This window comes from Leptodactylus fuscus, chromosome 6 (assembly GCF_031893055.1).
Source record: "Leptodactylus fuscus isolate aLepFus1 chromosome 6, aLepFus1.hap2, whole genome shotgun sequence".
NCBI lineage: Eukaryota > Metazoa > Chordata > Amphibia > Anura > Leptodactylidae > Leptodactylus > Leptodactylus fuscus.
The window spans coordinates 75,245,475-75,265,947 of NC_134270.1; the positions used below are offsets into that span (position 1 = coordinate 75,245,475).

Sequence of the window (20,473 nt, forward strand, 5' to 3'; positions counted from 1 at the left end):
AAAAGCTGCCAGGCCAGGTGGAACTGGAGGAAGCAGATGGTTCCATCCTGGTATTGAAAATGTGACTACACTGCACCCATAAGATGATATATCAGTACTAGAGGGCACCTGGCCTTGCAGCGTCACTAGACTATGGCTGCTGACGTTAGAAACACTGGCCTAGAACGCCTTAAATACTGCTCCATGCATTGACAGTGGCATGCATTGGTCCACATGGCAATATCAAACAGGGACAGATTTACTATAGAAATAATGGAGGCTAGGTATTTAACATCAAGACTGTGCCCTGCCATCAGTTGGCAAAACACATTGGATTCCACTAAGTAGCAGAGCAATAACTGCACCATCAGTAACTTGGTCAGATGAGAGTTAAAGTTTCAGACTTGGTGGATACACATTCCTTTATGGATGATGACTCACACTGGCATGGAGGAAGAGGAGTAGATGAAAACTGGTCTTGCTCGCTTGGTGCCGCTGCCAATTCCACTTTGCCAAATGAACTGGTGATGGGAATTACTGCGAGTACAGAGAAACCTATTTCCTATACGAGTGCCTGCATGCCCATGGCTAATTATGTGCCTGCTGAGCTTTTTTACTTTCCATTGAGCCGTCATTTGGTAATGCTCAAAAGCTATTAACATAAAGCAGATGACTGCATGGAGCTGCTGCCATTAAAACCACCAGCAGTGGAAATGTGCCTGATGGTACCGCCACCCATAATTGCCTTAGATCTAACCCAGACAGGTCTTTTGTATGTTGGGGCTGCACGTAGGTGGAACCCCTACTGCAGCGGCCACCACCCTCTTCTTCTGACATTCTTTGGAATGTTGCATCCGTAATAGAATCATCATCAGATTCATGGAATGATTCAATCACTGCAATGGCATTCCCTCTGTGCTCGCACAATTCCTAACAAATTTCCCTTTAGTGCCCTGACCACAATGACTACCAGAAGCCCACTCCCTGCCTCTACTACCTCCATCAACACTCATGTCTTTCACCTCTACATCCAAAAAAATGCTGGCAGTTCTCAATCAACTTATCAAGAAGAGGAAGACGAGGATGTACTGGGCTACGAGGAAAATTTGGCTATGAGGAAGTCTTTATTCTCAGAAAGTATGACAACATTGTGACTACTGGAAGGCTGCCAAGAACAGAATTAGTGTTGCTGCTGCTATACACATTGTTATTGTTAGTATTTGCACAATTGTTTCTTCCTCCCCCTTCCCTGCCCTGTCTTTTTTCCGATAATTTTTTACTGCACACTGAATAATTATAAATAGCTATTGCCTGATTGTCAACAATGCAATGACATTGCATGTATGTCAATTTTTATTTTTCAAAAAGCATTTCAAGAGTAAAAACAAAATTATAAAAGATTTTTAAATTAGCAGACTGTGTCATACTATGTGTCATACTCTGTGTGTTTGTATAGCAGAGGCTGCTGTGCTGATGACTCATCTCTGCTATACATACAGTCATGGCCAAAAGTTTTGAGAATGATACAAATATTAATTTTTACAAAGTCTACTGCTTCAGTTGTTCTAATGGCAATTTGCATATACTCCAGAATGTTATAAAGAGTGATCAGCTTAACAGCAATTACTTGCAAAGTCAATATTTGCCTAGAAAATGAACTTTATCCCTCAAAACACATTTCAACATCATTGCAGCCCTGCCTTAAAAGGACCAGCTAACATCGTTTCAGTGATTGCTCCATTAACACAGGTGTGGGTGTTGATGAGGACAGGGCTGGAGATCAATCTGTCATGATTAAGTAAGAATGACACCACTGGACACTTTAAAAGGAGGCTGGTGCTTGGCATCATTGTTTCTCTTCTGTTAACCATGGTTATCTCTAAAGAAACACGTGCAGTCATCATTGCACTGCACAAAAATGGCCTAACAGGGAAGAGTATTGCAGCTAGAAAGATTGCACCTCAGTCAACAATCTATCGCATCATCAAGAACTTCAAGGAGAGAGGTTCCATTGTTGGCAAAAAGGCTCCAGGACGCCCAAGAAAGACCAGCAAGCGCCATGACCGTCTCTTAAAAGTGTTTCAGCTGAGGGATCAGGCTACCAGCAGTGCAGAGCTTGCTCAGGAATGGCAGCAGGCAGGTGTGAGTGCATCTGCACGCACTGTGAGGCGGAGACTCTTGGAGCAAGGCCTGGTCTCAAGGAGGGCAGCAAAGAAGCCACTTCTCTCCAGAAAATACATCAGGGACAGACTGATATTCTGCAAAAGGTACAGGGAGTGGACTGCTGAGGACTGGGGTAAAGTCATTTTCTCTGATGAATCCCCTTTTCAATTGTTTGGGACATCTGGAAAACAGCTTATTCGAAGACGAGGTGAGCGCTACCACCAGTCTTGTCTCATGCCAACTGTAAAGCATCCTGAAACCATTCATGTGTGGGGTTGCTTCTCAGCCAAGGGAATCGGCTCTCTCACAGTCTTGCCTAAAAACACAGCCATGAATAAAGAATGGTACCAGAATGTCCTCCAAGATCAACTTCTCCCAACCGTCCAAGAGCAGTTTGGCGATCAACAATGCCTTTTCCAGCATGATGGAGCACCTTGCCATAAAGCAAAGGTGATAACTAAATGGCTCAGGGAACAAAACATAGAGATTTTGGGTCCATGGCCTGGAAACTCCCCAGATCTTAATCCCATTGAGAACTTGTGGTCAATCATCAAGAGACGGGTGGACAAACAAAAACCTACAAATTCTGACAAAAAGCAAGCATTGATTGTGCAAGAATGGACTGCTATCAGTCAGGATTTGGTCCAGAAGTTGATTGAGAGCATGCCAGGGAGAATTGCAGAGGTCCTGAAGAAGAAGGGTCAACACTGCAAATATTGACTTGCTGCATTAACTCATTCTAACTGTTAATATAAGCTTTTGTTACTCATAATATGATTGCAATTATATTTCTGTATGTGATAAAAACATCTGACAAACACACATAAAAACCAGAGGGCAGCAGATCACATGAAAATATAATATTTGTGTCATTCTCAAAACTTTTGGCCATGACTGTACACGTAGAGCAGACAATGCACACAGACACTTTCGGAGTGCATGGTCAGAGCTCATTAGCATATGAATTAAAAAAAAAAGGACTTATTCAAAAACCACTGAGTCTATTTACATACTAAAGGTGGGTGTGGAATAGCCTTTTCTAAAGCCTATACAAGGATGTGATTAGTTAAAAATGACTTTTCCCAATGATAGAGCCCCTTTAAATAATCGACCACACATCACGGCCGGCCAGGCTATACATCAGGCTCTCGTTATATTACATGGAAGTGGTGTGCTTTCTTTAGGTGCACTCTGCCTTACCCCATCCGTTATTCCTCTGAGGAGCGGTTTATCCCAGCAGAAACATGTCAGACTGGGAGTGTGAGTGTTTCTTCCCTATATGCCTAAGATGGTGTTTGTGTGTTTGAGACATTAGGTAGACATTGTGAGAGTGTAATGTACGCTCCTAAATTAGTGGCTAGCTAGACAATCTGGTCGGTCTTTTACTGATCTACTAGGCAGAATGTGTTTGTGAACTTGTGGCTGTGGACATTCCTCCCAAGTATGTGGTCCGCTCTGCTTATGAATTGGTTGGGTGTGCGTTAAAAGTGGTGGGTGGGTCTGTTCATTTCAAGCTACTGTGCTGCACATTACACCACAGATGTTCTGGGTGCAACCTTGTCCAATTTTTCGCCCCATATTTATTATAAGCACCTATACTTCAAAAGGTAGCTTTGTTCAATTTTTACTGGTATTAATAAGTTATTTTTTAGTGTACCAACAAAACTTTTCTTGGATAAATAATCTGTAAACAGATAAAACTGCTCTACTGCAAAACAAACAGACAAAATTATATTATTGGCAATGAAAAAGTTAACAGTGCACAAAGCACAGATATTCTCCTTCATCCTTATTTAAGATTTCTAACACTAATCTGCTTGTAATTGATTAAATCTGACTAAACTGCGCTGTAATCTTCTACTTGTAAAATTGTCTAGCTCTATTGCAAGATTTGCAGCACTCAATGCTCTGTATCATGTACTGATAATAATACATCCATCCTTTACTTCCACCATCACTGAAATGCTTTGTGTTCCAGGCAACACAACCTTATTTCCTATGAATGACATCAGCACTGTAAGGTGTCCATCTACCACAAATGAAGTAGATTGAAACACTACTTTAGATGCTTTAAAGGGGATGTCCCATCTCAAGGATCCTATCTATACCGATAGCTTATGTAAATTGAAGACTTTTCCTAAATATATTGCTTTAGAAATTCTGCTTTGATTGCCTGCTATATGACCTTATTCCTCCCATTGTTTACACAGCATTCCTATAACCACAGACCTCTAAGACAAGTGACGTCACTTACTCACTGCTCTTGCCATCAGGACAATCGCTCAGCTAATTGCAGTTTGCTGATAAAGCAGAGTCTGTTATCTCTCTATGTAAACACACAGATAATACTGAGGCCATTCTGTACAAGCATCTGCATATTAGCTGATCTGTATGAGTGTTGTGTGTCCAGTTCAACAAGAGGGAGGACGGGGAGAGAAATACAGGAAGTGAGAAGAACTGCATGCAAAACTGTTGAGACACTGAGATGGGAAAACCCCTTTAAGCCATTTTCACGTTCCAGTTTGTTTGGGTTGTGATGCTATTTAAGAATATGGGATTGTGAGTCAAAGTGTGTGAAGGTAGATAACATCTCTGGATGGTTGCCACCAATACTGAATCTGACCAATCCCTTCTAAAGTTTTCAATTGTTTTTAAATGCTATACTTGATTTTTTTCTGCCTGTCCTTAAGGAATGAGGACATTTCTGATGAGTTATTTATGCTAACAATTAGCACACTACTTTGAAGTAGATTGTGCATATAAATCACCCAAGTTTTTACTTTGAGTGGAAGCCAGATTATTACTGGCTCACATTGTACTAGATAAACATAAGAGAAAGCAAAATGTATTCTAGACTTGGAATTTTGCGCAAAGAATAAAGTCACACACATTTTGTCTCTTTGGACAAAAAGAGTTGCATTGCATGTAGAACTGTACTTCTGTCAAGGCAATGGATACTGAGATGGAACAATTATACTGTAAGTCAAAGGGATCCATCAGGTGTAATCATTGCTTATTTTGCTACAGATCCAGCACTGTGTTGTAGTTTTCCAATTATTACAGATGTGAATTACAATAAAAACAATGAGGTAAGAACATGAACTTTAACAAATATAAATTTATTACAAAGTGATTATACAAATATCACATAAATATAACTCCCTTTTAATAACATGTAGAAACCCAGGAGGAACTGACTGTACCAAGCAGGCTACCCATTTATCCACCACTTGGAAAAAATAGATTAAGGCTAAGCTCCCACGTTGTGGAAACACAGCTTTTTTTGCTGCCGATTTTGTTGTGTGTGTTTTTTAGCCAAAGCCAGGAATGGATTGAGCAGAAGGGAAAAGTATAAGAACTTCCTATATATTTCGCATTCTTTTTGTAGCCATTTTTGGCTTTGGCTCAAAAAACTGCAGCAAAAACCGCAACAAAAAAAGCTCAGTATGGTCGTGCAGTTCTCTACAAAAAAATGGTGCTCGGACATTGCGCAGTACTGCTCAGAACAAAGCGACACTGCGCATGCCTGAGATTTCAACGGCTGGAGCGAGAATAGAAAAGACATGGGCAATACAGGATGTCTGGAGGAGGAGGGCAGAAGGAATACAAGCAATGGAGGGGCATTTCTGAGGTATGATGTGGGGGATGCTCGGAGGCTCTGGGGAACGCCTAGAGTGCTCGGTGAGCCTCATTTAGATATACTATTTCTTCATTTTTCCAAGAAACCGGGGGGGTCACATTCACAAGTCCCAAATGGTATGGTGTCCCAGGATGCTGTACGGTCCCTCGGCCCCCAGGAATTGTTCCAGTCAAAGTCCCCGTCACACGTGACTGCTAAGACCACCAATCACCTACCTCAGCTGATTGGGCTCAGTGGTCACATGCAGTTAGAACTTTCGCTAGAACAAGCCCCAGGGTAACACAGGACCAGACAGTGTCCTAAGACAATGGAGTGCCAAAGACAGGTGAATATGTATTTATTTATTTTTTTTCACCTTCGCTGGCCTCCAGTGAAAACATTTTTTTCATGAACAACCTCTTTAATGATAACAGACTGAGTTGAAGGGGGCAGCCTCAGATTCCAGTCCAAAAATCGGGTAGCTGCGACTGAAAGCCGGTGTACTGCACCAGCATCCAGCCACACACTCCGTCGGGATTAAGCCAAATGAATGGGCCTTGTCCAGAGGAGGGAGTGTCTTCAGGCTGAATTGTGAGGCGACTCAGCCTGAAGAATGAACATCTCGCTTCTTTTTTCCCGGGAGCCGGAAGAAACGGCTCCCGGAAAAAACTCCTGAGCGGCTCCCATTGATTTCAATGGGAGCCATCTTTTTGGTCAGGATTTTGAGGCGGATACAGCCTCAAAATCCTGACCAAAAATCTGTGTGAACTTACCCTAACAAAAAGGTAAACTAAACAGTAAGCAAGTCTGGATACTGAGAAGAAGTTGACACTGTGGAATTATGTAAATACTTTCTTCTCTAAGATGGTTAAATGGTTTATTGTCAAGAATGACAAAATTCCTGAGAAACCACATAGACTGTATTTCCAGTAAGAAACAATATATCATGTACTGATCTACAGTTGGCGGGGAGCCGATTCAGAATACCGCAGAGCTCAAGTTGTCATCAAAGGTTCTCTTAGCCTGAGACCAGGCCATGTTGCTGACCAAATTCAGGCACAGCATACTCATAAGTGGTGGCCTATAGGCTCACATTTTACTGGCACAGCTGTTAACCTCTGCACGTAGGCACGGTCCGGCTGTGCGTGGTCAGTTTTACACTAGCTAAGTACTGTGGTGATGCAGCAATGTCTGCACACCAGGCTGCCAGTGTTTGCACTTCCATTTATTCACTATAACTCCTTCTGCTAAACAGCTGACAGTGCAATACAGAATCTATCATTGCCTCATGCTGCCACATTCAAAACTGTTAATACGTGTTAAGTAAATATTCAGGAGACTGCTGACAGCTAGAGAACAGGTGTCTTTGTTCAATGAGTTATGATGCAGATAGTCAGCACTCATTATGAAATCGAAGTGGCCTTTATGGGGTCATTAAATAAAAAGGTTAAAGTGCTCTCAGAATTTCGTAACCACAAGGATGCAGATCCTGTCTAATGCTCAGACGCGTCTCAGAAGGGAAAGTCCTTGGTAAACACCTGTAGCGTTTTGTTAGCAATGGCCTGCATGCTGAACGTAGGTACCTCTGGCTTGAATACAAGAAAGAGCAAATGCAGCTCCGTTTTGACTGCATAGCATTTATGGGAACTGGATACAGTGTAGCACTGGTGAGCATGGTGAGTGAAGCCTGATGCAAAGGTCTCTTCATAAGAAACTGAAAGAAATACAAAATGAAAAAAATTACATAATGAAAAATTGGTTGCACAATATCTTATCACATTTGTTGGAAGAGGGTTCTATAATGCAGTGCGACTGTTTGTAGGCTCATAAGAGTCAGCAGAAGAACTGGGGTAACATATTACCTAAGGATAAGATTAGACACACATGTTGTACTTTTAGTATGTACTTATAGAAATATATTCTGTAGGTTTTTAATAGTGGCATTGTGTCTATTTATTAACTGTAAATGGCGAGTAAATGTCATCATATCAGAAAAGAAGAGAAGAATCGGCATCACTCCGAGGACGTTGATGAAATTAGTCCTTTAATCCATATCAACAATGATTACAAAAAATATCAAAAAGAATAGAAAGACAGAAAAAAACATTAAAAAACGCTTAAAGGACTAATTTTATCAACGTCCTCAGAGTGATGCCGATTCTTCTCTTCTTTTCTGATATATTCCCGTTTGCTGTTCTACAAAGTGATCGTGCACCCCGTCAAGGACTTGTGACTATTCATGGTGAGCTCCAAATCATTTCTATTTTTGACTAAACGTCATCATAGGCTTTAATAGTTTTCAGTCCATCTTGAAAGCAGATCTCTGGTACTCTGGTCTAGAAGTCAAAGGAATAGGGGGATTTATTGAAACTTGTATTTTGTATGCCAGCGTTGATAATCCCTTCATCACTGGAGGATTTATCTAATTTGTGCCTCACCATCCTTTGATAGGATATGTGTCTACGCTGAAATCTATTCTACCTCTTAGCTGATGTAGAATTCAGGTACCATTTACGCCAGAAAATTGTTTTAAATGATGATATATCTAGCATGGCCGATGGCCCCACCCACAGCGCAATCTCACTACTAGGGTTGAGCGATCGGGATTGGAAAAGATCAGATTCCGATCGGCAATCGAGTAAATTTCACAATCGGAATTCCGATCCCGATCTTTTTAGGCGGGATCGAGGTCGGAAGTTATTTCCCACAATGCTTTGCTACTGGCCAAGTATTGTGGGAAAAGCTATTTTTTTTTTTTTTTTTTTTTATAGATGAGCGAGTACTATTCGAAACTGCCGCTTCGAATAGCACACTCCCATAGGAATGAATGGATGCAGCCGGCACACAGCCTGTGCTGGCGTCTGGCCGCTTAACCCCCTGCGCGCCAGCTGTGTCCATTCATTCTAATGGGAGCGTGCTACTCGAAACGGCAGTTTTGAATAGTACTCGCTCATCTCTGCTAACTCCTGCTAACATTTCTAGTAGCTAACACTTACCTGCACAGATCCGCTGCCGCTCACTCTTCCTCTCGGTCTAGTTCTCTCTCATACAGACCAAGGAAGAAGGCGGGGCTAGTGACTTAGGAGAGTGTGGGAAGATACTGGATGGGGAGACACGAGTGATGCACTCACGTCTCCCCGTCCTGTACCCGCCCACACTCTCCTAAGCCACAACAATCCCCGCCTTCTCCCAGCATCTCTAACACTAGCCTGGGAGGCGGAAGCGTGCAGGGCGCTCTAAAGGCTTGTAAATGAGAGAGAAGAGGAGCGAGAACAAAGGGCAGCGGATCTGTGCACGAAAGTGGACACCAGGGGGGACTAAGTAGCCAGAGGATTTTTTTTTAATCACTACACAGCATGGAGTCTAAAAATTAAAGCGTTCAATTTTTGGATTCCATGCTGTGTAGTGAATAGGATCGTTTTTAAAATCCGATCTTTGATTATTAAAAAAATCCCATTGACTTGCATTAGGATTGGAATTGGGATCGGGTTCAAATGGAAAATTATCGCTAATCAGATTTTAAAACCGATCCTGAAATCTCAAGATCGGCTCAACCCTACTCACTAGACACAAAAATGGCACTTGTGAAATTTTTTTAAAACCCTATTGGAAGATCTCTTCCTACTGGAAGTAGAGTAATAAAATGAAAATATATTTAACATATATATTTTATTAATTATTTTCTAAAATTGTGCTTCAATGTTTAAAATAAAATATTTTAGACAAGTACATATGGATCAAACAAATGATCTTTGGGTATTGATGGCTTGTAGCGCCTCTCACAAATTTCATTTACTCACCAACACCATTATTGTCCACCCATCAACTAAGTAGTGCATGACTTAGGACACCACACCTAGAGATTCTATTTCTACGGTTAGGCAGATATTGATGTATTACCAGCACTCCCATATATCTATCTATATATTTAAGACATGAGTAATCTGCCCCTTTAATCTCATTCTAGGGCTTGATTATATTTATCATACCATTCTATCATACATTCCATAAAGGTTAGATAGAACTCAGTCCTCATAAACCCACATATTGGCTACTGTTCTACACCATAAGTCAGCGGCATAGCTAGGAGTAGTGAACAGGGGGGCGAACATGTCCAAGTGGGCCCCCAACTTAGGTATACCGATATTATCACTATACAGTGACCGTAGTGATCTGCAGACACCCATCTAGTTAAAAGTTGCCGTATATACTCGAGTATAAACCAAATTTTTCAGCCCAGTTTTTGTGCTGAAAAAGCCCCCCCTTGGCTTATACTCGAGTCAGCAAAAGAAAAAAAAAAAAATTAAATTATTATATATATTAATTATTATTATTACAGGAGGGGGGGGTCTATGACCAGCCACAATATCAATGTATATAATCTCCCATAAAATAGTGATAAAAAAAAATAAAAAAATAGAAGATTTAAAAAAAAAAATAAAAGTTCTAAAATCACTCCTTTCCCTAGAATACATACAAAAGTAGAAAATTACTGTGACACACATTATACACATTAGGTATCCTGTGTCTGACAGTGCCCGGTCTACTGAATATAGGGTATCTGCAGTGCTCCTGTTCCGTCAGAAAGAGGTTAATAGGAGCACTGCAGATTCCCTATATTCAGCCAGGCTGAATTCCAAGTGTGGGGAAAAAACAGTCCTCAAGCTCAGGGAAGGGGCAGACAGACAACCAAAACATCCCCTCCCCTTTCCCAGCATCTACTGCACCCAAAAACTCAGACCATTTTAATTTTTGAATTGTTCCAGTAGCTGCTGCATTTCCCCCCTAGGCTTATACTCGAGTCAATAAGTTTTCCCAGTTTTTTGTGGTAAAATTAGAGGCCTCGGCTTATATTCGGGTCGGCTTATACTTGAGTATATATGGTAAACATTAATGGCAGCCCTGGGGTGGGCCCCACAGAGTCAGTGGGGGCCCGAGGCAGCTGTCTCCTCTGCTCCTCGCTAGCTACGCCTCTGCGATCAGTTTAAAAAGGACTTGTGCACATGTTCGTGACTCTCAACATGTTTCATCCTCTACAGGATCATCAGGAGAGAGGAAAGGCATTACAGATTATAATCACAGGCCCAGGATGCTGTAAAAACTACAGTTCTTGGAGCGCCTGTACTTAGATTGTCTGATTGTGACAAGTTTTGTCACAAGCGGCATTTAAAAAAAATTTGTGTCAAAGAGAAAAAAAGTGTTGTAGGTATTCTACCTGTTGGCTAACCTCACATTGACACAGAAGTATCAAACACTGCATAATCTTTTTGGCTAACAGTACTACACTATTTTTTCCCTAAACCCAGGTTTGAACTTTATAACACAAAAGTGGCATAGAAAATTGATAAAGCTGCATTAAAAGCAGAAAACACACATTCATGCATTAGTTTCTAGGGATGCGTCACACAATTGTGTATTCTATTGGTGAAGAGAAACATGACAGAGTTCAATGTCAAGGCTCCTTTTACAGAACTTGTAAGAATACAATAGAGGAATAACAGGAGGTAAGGAACAATACTCTATAGACCTCAGATAGGAATCAAATGTCACTGAACTGAGGAGTGAAGTTACAGCATGACCAGACATCTTTATTTAAAGCCTATTGTGTTTTTTTTCTTTTGAGAATAGCAGAGAAAACATAAATTTTGGCCACAGGGCTTGTAGGTAAGAAGAACTGGTCTACTGGGGATTTGATATACACCAATCCAGGACTGAAATAAAACCATCATATTACACAAGAAAATCTGACGAATAAAACAGGAATAAATAAAGAATAGCCAGGTTTAAAAGTGATGGCATATTGGCAGTCAGGAAGCCATAATGTTCAGAATGATGTTGCCCCAGAATGAGATAACTTTCGTGACTCCTTCACGATTTGTTGTTCTAGTACTGCTCCTGTTCTCTTGCTCTGCACACAGCTCTGATCACCCAATTACACTAGTGTTGCAATTTCTCTCTTGGGTGGTGGATAAGATGCCCACTGTTATGGGATAATCCAATGCATATCCTAGCAATACGCCATCAACATACAATGCTCCGCTATTGACTTCAGTCCTAGATGGGATTGAAGTGATGGTCAAGCTTGCACACTAACTCTCTATTCACACAGGAGACTGTGACTGTATTCTCCATTAGTGGGGATCCAGCGGTCAGACATTTATCCCCTGTTTTGTGGATGGGGTATGTATAGGGTATACGTTTGTTATTAGGAATACTTCAACCACTGTGAAGACTCCTGTGGTAATTTGCCCTTGAGACAAAGAATAGAGTAATAAGACAGTGACAGATTCTTAAAGATATCCTTCTTGGCATCTACATATGATGCAACAGGTACTGACAGACAAGCACTTTGTTATGTGTAACCAGTCTGCTTGTCAGATTTAAAGTCATGTCAATATCAATTTTTTCTGTTTAGTTACGATGCTGATGTTTTTCTATAAAGTTGTCACTTAGTGAACAAAAAAAACAAAAAAAAATTATATATATATATATATATATATATATATATATATATATATGAAGAGCTCAACGGAAAAATGGCCTAAGTCCACATTTTGTCATATTTCAAATTATTACCTAGAAAGCTTCTTTGTACCTCGTTCTATGCATTGGGTTTACAAGGTACCTAGGATTAATGACCTAAGTCCATATATTTCAATGCAGAAGAATTTACATTCAATGGAATAATGGCCTAAGTCCAATACAAACTTACTTACTTCACTCTCGTTGGTCATTTTTTCATTGAAATCGTGACTTCCGGTCTGTTGTTTATATTAGTGTAAAAACTTTGTCTTATTGTTTAAAAGGCTCTAAATCGACTTTTGCACATATTTTGCGCCGAAAAGGGAGGCAGGTAATTATTATTCTTCATCGTTTAATAATAGTAGTAATCAATTATTAATATTAAATAAATAATATTTATACATGAAGCTGCAATTTTTTTTAATAAATAATACAATTTATGATTAGGATTAACGGTGTTTATTAGCTGATTACATTGGATAGATATATTCCACAATAATGCCCGTTTGCTTTAGGCTAAAACTTTAAATTTCGTTTTTCTCACAATATTGATTTTTGGACTTAGGCCATTTTTCCGTTGAGCTCTTCATATATATATATCCCAATAATTTCAGATTATCTACAAAACTTATTTTTGTAAAAAACATCCACGTTAGAAAGCACCTGGCAGACTTGAACTTGTAGTAGCTGCGCCACCTTTCATGAGAATGTAGCATACGTATGCACTGTGATCAATGAAGCATGTACTTTAGCTTAGATTTACAATGCATCAATGATGTCACTTGTTCCAAGAAAATGAAATGCTAAAAGACATTTGTGATTTTACACTGAAACGAGTATTTCATGTGCAGAAATCTATGAATGTGACATATGACTCACTCTGGCCAGTGAGTAAAAAAAATATCACATATATTAAATATCTTTATGAAATGCGATTTTATAATACTGTCCACTATCATAATCAGAAAAAAAGAAATCCCATGCATGGATGTAGCAAACTTCAAACTGACACTTAACAAGTTAAATTTATAGTTGCAGAAAACTAGAACTTGACTTTTTTTTTTCCCAGTGATTTTTATTGTTTTGTTCTAAACAGGATTATACTTATTTGTCACATTCAAGACAATGGGAATGTAGGGAAGTATTATTATATACCATATGCAACTCTAAAAAAATAAGTATCGGCACTCCCTCAATAATAACTTCAGAGTACAGATCGCACCAATCCTGGTTTTTACTGATTCCATACCAGTAAAGGCTTTGAATCTTCTCTCAGGATTGTTGCAATCTCTACTTTGAAGCCATTATTGAAAGAATACCAATACTTATTCTTTGGAGTTGCATTGCACCTATCCATGACCACAGCTTTATTTCAGTCTCATACAGCTTCTGGTGGGATCCAAGGACTTCAGGATATAAACAGCACATACATTATATGTTGTAAGCTGTTGTCTCACACAACAACATATGGGTATGGTTCCACCTAGAAAACGGGGAATTAAAAAAAATAGGGATCCTATTATATCTGTAAGCAGGGGTGAGCCTAGTCTCTCGCTGCCTGAGGCAAACTATAACAAAGCACTCCCCCTCCCCCCTTAAAAAAGGAACCCACCCGGCTAACTTTGTTGCATGATGGGCCCCCCTAAATAGGACACCCCACCATGAGCAGATCAAAAAATCCCCTTATTTGGCCCCCACAAAGTATAACAACCCCTTTTTCATGGTACATGAGTATTGTATATGGTATATGAGCCCTTTTTCCTGGCTCCCCACAGGGCATACAACACCCTTTTTCTAGCCCTCCACACAGTATATGACCCCATTTTTTTTTTTAGCGCTACACATTGTATATGAACTCTCCTTTTTTGTCCCCCATAGTATAAGACCCGCATTTCATGGTCCCCCACATTATCTGACCACTTTTTATGGCCCCCACACAGTATATGACACCCCTTTTTATTTTTTTTTAACCCCCCCACACAGCACGATTCCCCCCTATTTATAGCCCCCACATAGTTTATGACTCCCTTTTTTTAAAGTCCACACACAGTGTATGACCACCCACTTTTTTTTTTAACACACACCCCACCATCACTAAGTTTAGGACCTCCTTTTCTACCCCTCTCCCACACGGAGTAGCAACCAATAATTTTTACTCACCTGTCCCAATTCCCGTCCAGGACGCCCTCAGCTGCCGCCTCCAGGGTGCGTTGTAGCAGACACTGAAAAACGCCAGGAGATTGTACACAGCTTTCCGGCATTTTTCAGCGTTATGACTTAAAGGGGTTGGCCACTTTTTGTCACAACACAATAATCAGGCATCTGCCTGGTAATCAGTTGTTCACCTGTGTGTACATCACATGACCATGGACCGTAAATCACATGACCATGGTCAGATTTATCTCCTAGAAGTAACAGAATGAATGACAAGAAGAAGATCTGGAAAACTGTGAGGAATAGATACAGAAAGTATATTGAAAAATTGTACAATTTTTTCTTATACAAACCATAACATTTGTCTCTCAATATTGGTCTGAAAGTGGCCAACCCCTTTAATTGTAACGCTGCCCAGAGACGCAAGCGGAGGGCTGCCAGGACAGGAACGTGGACAGGTGAGTAAAACTTGATATCAAACCAGTACATTACAGAAGACATTATGCTGAACAACAATGGGCCAATAGATGAATTATTTCCTTGAAATGAGGCCCTTGGAGTGTGACAAAGCCCACAAGAGCTCTGTATCCAGGTCTGAAAACCTGAGACTCGGACACTCGGTTATTGTATTTGTAACACTTCATGTTGCAATTACTGTTATCACGGCACATCATTATTTATTAGTGACAGGTCTCTGTATTACAACATATGTCATATTTGTATGATAACATCAAGCAAATAACCCTGTATTGGCTGTGCCAGAGATGAACTCTTATACCACACTTTTTATTTACCTTGAGGTTATAATGGTTGATAATTTTCTACAAACATTTTTTTTACTCATTGGTTTGAGTGTATCATTTCTGACTATTTCTCAGTGTGTGATCCTGTGAATAGTGACTGAGATATTGTGAAAGGCTGATACAAAATGATACTCAGCATTAGCTTACAATACTGGAGCTATACTGCAGTAGGGCTTGGACTTCTAGCGGACTTACTGATCTCAACTATGCCACATTGTCAGAATTTTCCTGTGTGTACGTATATCAATGAGCTACATGGAATCAAGACTTACTGGTTTTTCCATCGACGTTGTCAGTGTTAAAGTAACGAGAAAGGACAAGTGTATAAAAAGAGCGAAGAGCTGCTCTGCGCTGATCCAAAGTGAACTTCAGCTCTGTTAAGATAGAAGCAAAGGAGATTAGTATAGTCTGAATGATATACATAAAGCCAGATATAAGAAGCGACCCTCACCCTAAATATATATTCAGCCCTGACATTTTATTTCTCTACACATCACCCTAGAAGCACATAACCGCTAACACAGAAGATGAAACACATGGAGATTCAGTGATGTTAACTTCCCTCCATAGACTGCATCAGATATTAGACGTCAGTACAGTGAAGTAAATGGAGAGAGATGTAACAGTAGTAAAAAAAATAAAAAATAAAATAAAAGTCTGCTCAGATACTCCAGGCTACACGGAGAGTGACTTTTCTTTTTCCATATGCAACTTTTCTCATCATATTAGATGTAGAAGATACCTCTACTCCAAATCAAAGGGCTAGAGCTGCAACTTAACTACTTAAAAGCCAGAGAAATCACATCTTTATATTATAGCAGTCCTATGAAAACATGATAACACATCATGGTACCAAAGTACAGTGTAGAAAATAAGTATTTGATAGAAAACCTAACAGGTCTGTGTGTCAAAATCCTTGCTAGTTGGTAGGTGATCAAGTACTTATTTCATGCAATAAAATGCAAATTAATTATTTAAATAAAATCATACAATGTGATTTTCTGGATTTTTTTCTTTGATTCTGTCTCTTACAGTAGAAGTATACCTACGATAAAAATTATAGACCTCTCCATTCTTTGTAGGAGTGGAAACTTGCATAATCGCCACTTATTTTTCTCCACTATATATTTTAATAAAGTCTAAACTGAACAGTGGCACAACTCTGTACATATTTTATAGGTTAACGCTAGGTTTACATCTGAGCACGAGTCACCGAACTACGAAGAGCCGGAATGCTAGAACAGTGGTTACCCACAGAACTCATAGACTATAATGGGGTCCTCCGTTTTTTGACTGAAACCAGCAGAGAGAAAAGTCCTTTGCACATTTCTCTCTGCCGATTTTTGGCAATTTCTTTGGCGGAGTCTCCAACAGATGTGAACATAGTCTTAGATGTAACAGTGTACAAACGCAAAACAACAGAAAATAACAGGTAAAGCAGAAAGTAGAGAGGTGATGAAGTAACCCCTGATGTGACAAATTACCCTGCCAGGTAGGTACACTCAGTGACAGCTATTATAACCCTTACATGTCAGTCCTTCCCTGAAAGCTAAGGTTGTAATTCTACTGTTCAGCAGTTATCTTGTAGCTATTATCTCTTTCATCATAGTTGGTACATTATCAGCGGCAACAACAATGGCAGGTTATCTATGTAGGCTAAGCGTGCATGCCTTACCTAGTTACATATTCATGGTCATCAATAATAAAAGGAAGTGGAAAATGGCAGTATATGCTATGATTGCATATCCTGACGTTGTGCCTGACATGCCGAAATATATAGTTCATTTACGGATATCGATAGCCATACTGTATATGATAAGGTCAGAGGTCAGTTTATGATAAGAACAGTGTAAGTTCTGTGTTCGTTCCTGATTGGCGTAATACATCTTAAATCACACAAAAAGAAAGTTCAAACAGTTCCAAATAGAGTCAGCTACTTCCGCTCCTGGTGGCGTCTTCTGGGAGAGATCTCCTGGCAGCGAGCCAAGCATGTGCTCTTCTTTACACAATGGGGTCTTATGGTGCAGCCACCATCTTGTATTTCAGTTTCAAACATAAACTACTATATCTAGCATTCAACATTTAAGGATAACAATGTTTTTCATACATTACATGATTACAACCTTCACATAAATGCAGTGGCTGGAGAAACCAAGACGTAATGACAGCTCTGATCTTAATAGATCTTTTTATCTTCTTTTTTTGCAGTACACTCAGAATACAGTATAACAGCTTCCATTTGCTATTGGGTCAAAATTATACAGAACACTGTATAGATAAAAAATACTGCATAACATACCATATTTTTCGGACTATAAGACGCACTTTTTTCCCCCCAAATTTCGGAGGAAAATCAGGGTGCGTCTTATAGTCTGAATGTGGGTGGAGGAGTGGGTTTGCAGCATGGCCGCGCTACTGCCACCGCTGGTTTTCTTCAGCGGCAGTAGCGCGGCAATCTGCAGGCCCCGGCAGCTAAGACACTCCCCGGCATCTGCTGTAATAGACCGGCAGATGCCGGGGAGTGTCTTAGCTGCCGGGGCCTGCAGATTGCCGCGCTACTGCCACCGCTGGTTTTCTTCAGCGGCAGGAGTGTGACAATCTTGCAGGCCCCGGCAGCAAAGACACTCCCCGGCATCCGCCGGTCTATTACAGCAGATGCCGGGGACTGTCTTAGCTGCCGGGGCCTGCAGATTGCCGCGCTACTGCCGCTGAAGAAAACCAGCGGTGGCAGTAGCGCGGCCATGCTGCAAATCCGCTCCTCCACAGGTCCCGGCAGTCAGTTAGCCCCCCCCACCGGCCCCATACCTTTAGTGATGCAGGCCGGCTCCTGCACGGCGAGGCCGCAGGAGCCGACCTGTTCCGATGACAGCCGGGAGCTAATGAAGACTCCCAGGCCTGTCATAGATATATATTACTATCGCGGCTGGTCTATGACCCTCCGCGATAGTAATGTATAGAATCTCCCATAGACGGCAATACACTTGTATTGCCGTCTATGGGACTTGCAATCAAATGATTGCAGGTTCAAGCCCCCTAGGCGGGGGATAATAAAATAGTAAAAAAAAAAAAAAAAAAAAACAACACTTAAAAAAAAATATATAATAAAAAATAAAATAAATAAAAGTTCACCTCCTTTCCCTAGAATACATATAAAAGTATAACATTACTGTGAAACATATACATTAGGTATCCCTGTGTCTGAAAATACCCTGTCTACTAATATTTTTATGTACAGTGAACGTCAAAATCAAAAGTGCTAAACCGCTGGGTTTTTCTCTCTGTTTTGCCTCTGAATTAAATAAAAGGTGATCTAAGCAATAAACATTTCCCAAAATGGTATAACTAAAAAGTACACCTGGCCCCACAAAAAAAAAAACGCCCTATACATCCCCGTACAGCTGCAGGGTCACCTGTCAATGTGGTCTTGCAGCTGTTCCAAAACTACAACTCCCATATATTAAATATTTTACCATTTTTTGCCTGAAAATTTTTTTTCCCTATTTTTCTCCTCTAAAACCTCTAAAAACGTCTTATAGTCCGAAAAATACGGTATGTTAATGTGCTCCTCCAAAGAAAAGCAGCTGACTGCATCCCTGAATGATTTAATGTTCAACCTTTCAAAGCTGAGCTTTTTAATTTCAAGAATCCTCTTGCCTTCTGTTTCTAGAACTATCACCTGTATTTTCAACCACTGTGTAAAATATGACCTATTTTTTCCATCAGAGGAGTCTTAAGAAGATCAGAGCTGTCCCCCTAACATTTAGCCTTTAAGGGGAATCTGTCACCAGGAAAATTGGTTTTAAACTAATGACAGTACCTTGTCGAGCTGCTTCTACACTTTCCAAAGATGCCTTTTTTATTCTTCATTGCAGCTCAGGAAAATTTGCATTTTATTTTTATGCAGATTAGATGAAAAGTGCTTAAGGGGCTTTTCTCGCCACTATAAACACCCCCTTAACTAGCACCAACTTCCACCCACAGTCTTCTGGTCTTCTGGGTACAGCCTGATATCATCAGGCATGTACTGTACAGATTATGAGCGTGAGGGGCAGAGTTGGCTGGCAGTCCACTGCAGAGTTGGCTGGCAGTTTGGGATGGTTGTCTAGAGCAGAGAATGAAGACCGGAAAAAGAAGAAGGGCATCTACAGCACTTCAGCTAATTTGCATAAAAATAAAATGCCAATTTTCATGAAAAGAGTTGCAAAACAGAATAAGGCAACTTTGGACACTGTAGAAGAAGCAAGGAACATCATTTGTTTGATACCGATTTTCCTGCTGACAGACTCCCAGAAATATCACTACTAACAAGCAAGAACTGGGTTTAACAGAAATCTGCAAATCAATATCATCAATATAACCTGCAGCCTAGGACATACATGTAAATTAAAGTCTGAGATATATTCCCTGGACATGTTTTGCTTAAAGTGACTATAAAGTAGGCTTGCCTACCCGTTCTTTGCATGTCTTCCATTGGATGCACCTGCACAGTGTATAAGGATTTATTCAGATCCCGGTTCACTAGCAAGAGTCTATAAAGAGAAAGACATCGTATATTAGATAACAGATTATAGTAATCCTGAGCAAATTTCATCTTCAGAGAAATCACGAGAGAACTATAACGTAAAAACCCCTGCCAGCACATGGGACTGGTGCAAAGCATATTTCTCCAAAGATATGCTCCAGAATTCTTACTTTACAGGGAGGTATGGTACTAAAAACAGACATGCTAAAACTGGTGACAGGTCCTCTTTAAAATGTACGTTTGACTGGAAGAATATTATTTCCTATAAAGGATGTAGAGGAAGGAATATCAGTTAGAATAAAAGATCTAACAATCAATTAATTCTCAAGAGAAAGCACCAGGGGGATCACAAGCTCATTTAAAAATCCTGGTAACATTCAACTATACCCAACACTCCTGAAACGTAAGGGGCAAGTTCTTGTTGAAATCAGTGGTTCCAGCAGTGAGACCCCCATGATCAGTCAATGATGTCATCAATGCTTCTGGATGAAATACTTGTTTAATTAAGATTTCATAAGGACTTTTTATTATTGATCCAGATGTAAACGATGGGAAAACTAAACTAGTCCCAGAAGCATGGGAGATCAGCCAAGAGATTTAATAGGGTTTCCTATAAAATATACGTGGGACAATAGAGAACAGATGTGATGCAGTCTCAGAATAACATAGCACACAATTGATGGAATACTAGCTGTTTAATCATCTACTAAT

The 20,473-nt window shown here is 40.2% G+C and overlaps 1 protein-coding gene across 2 annotated transcripts in view; it reads right to left on the reverse strand.

Moving 5' to 3' along the window:
- Positions 1–5,306: 5,306 nt before the first annotated feature.
- Positions 5,307–20,473, reverse strand: part of FUZ (fuzzy planar cell polarity protein) — a 69,828-nt gene continuing 54,661 nt past the window's right edge. For both annotated transcript variants that reach the window (XM_075280309.1, XM_075280308.1), the window contains 3 exons: positions 19,690–19,769; positions 15,513–15,614; positions 5,307–7,475 (listed from right to left, as the gene is read on the reverse strand). In XM_075280309.1, coding sequence (XP_075136410.1) covers positions 7,273–7,475; positions 15,513–15,614; positions 19,690–19,769 — 385 coding nt within the window. In that variant the 3' untranslated portion in view covers positions 5,307–7,272. The remainder of the gene's footprint in view (positions 7,476–15,512; positions 15,615–19,689; positions 19,770–20,473) is intronic.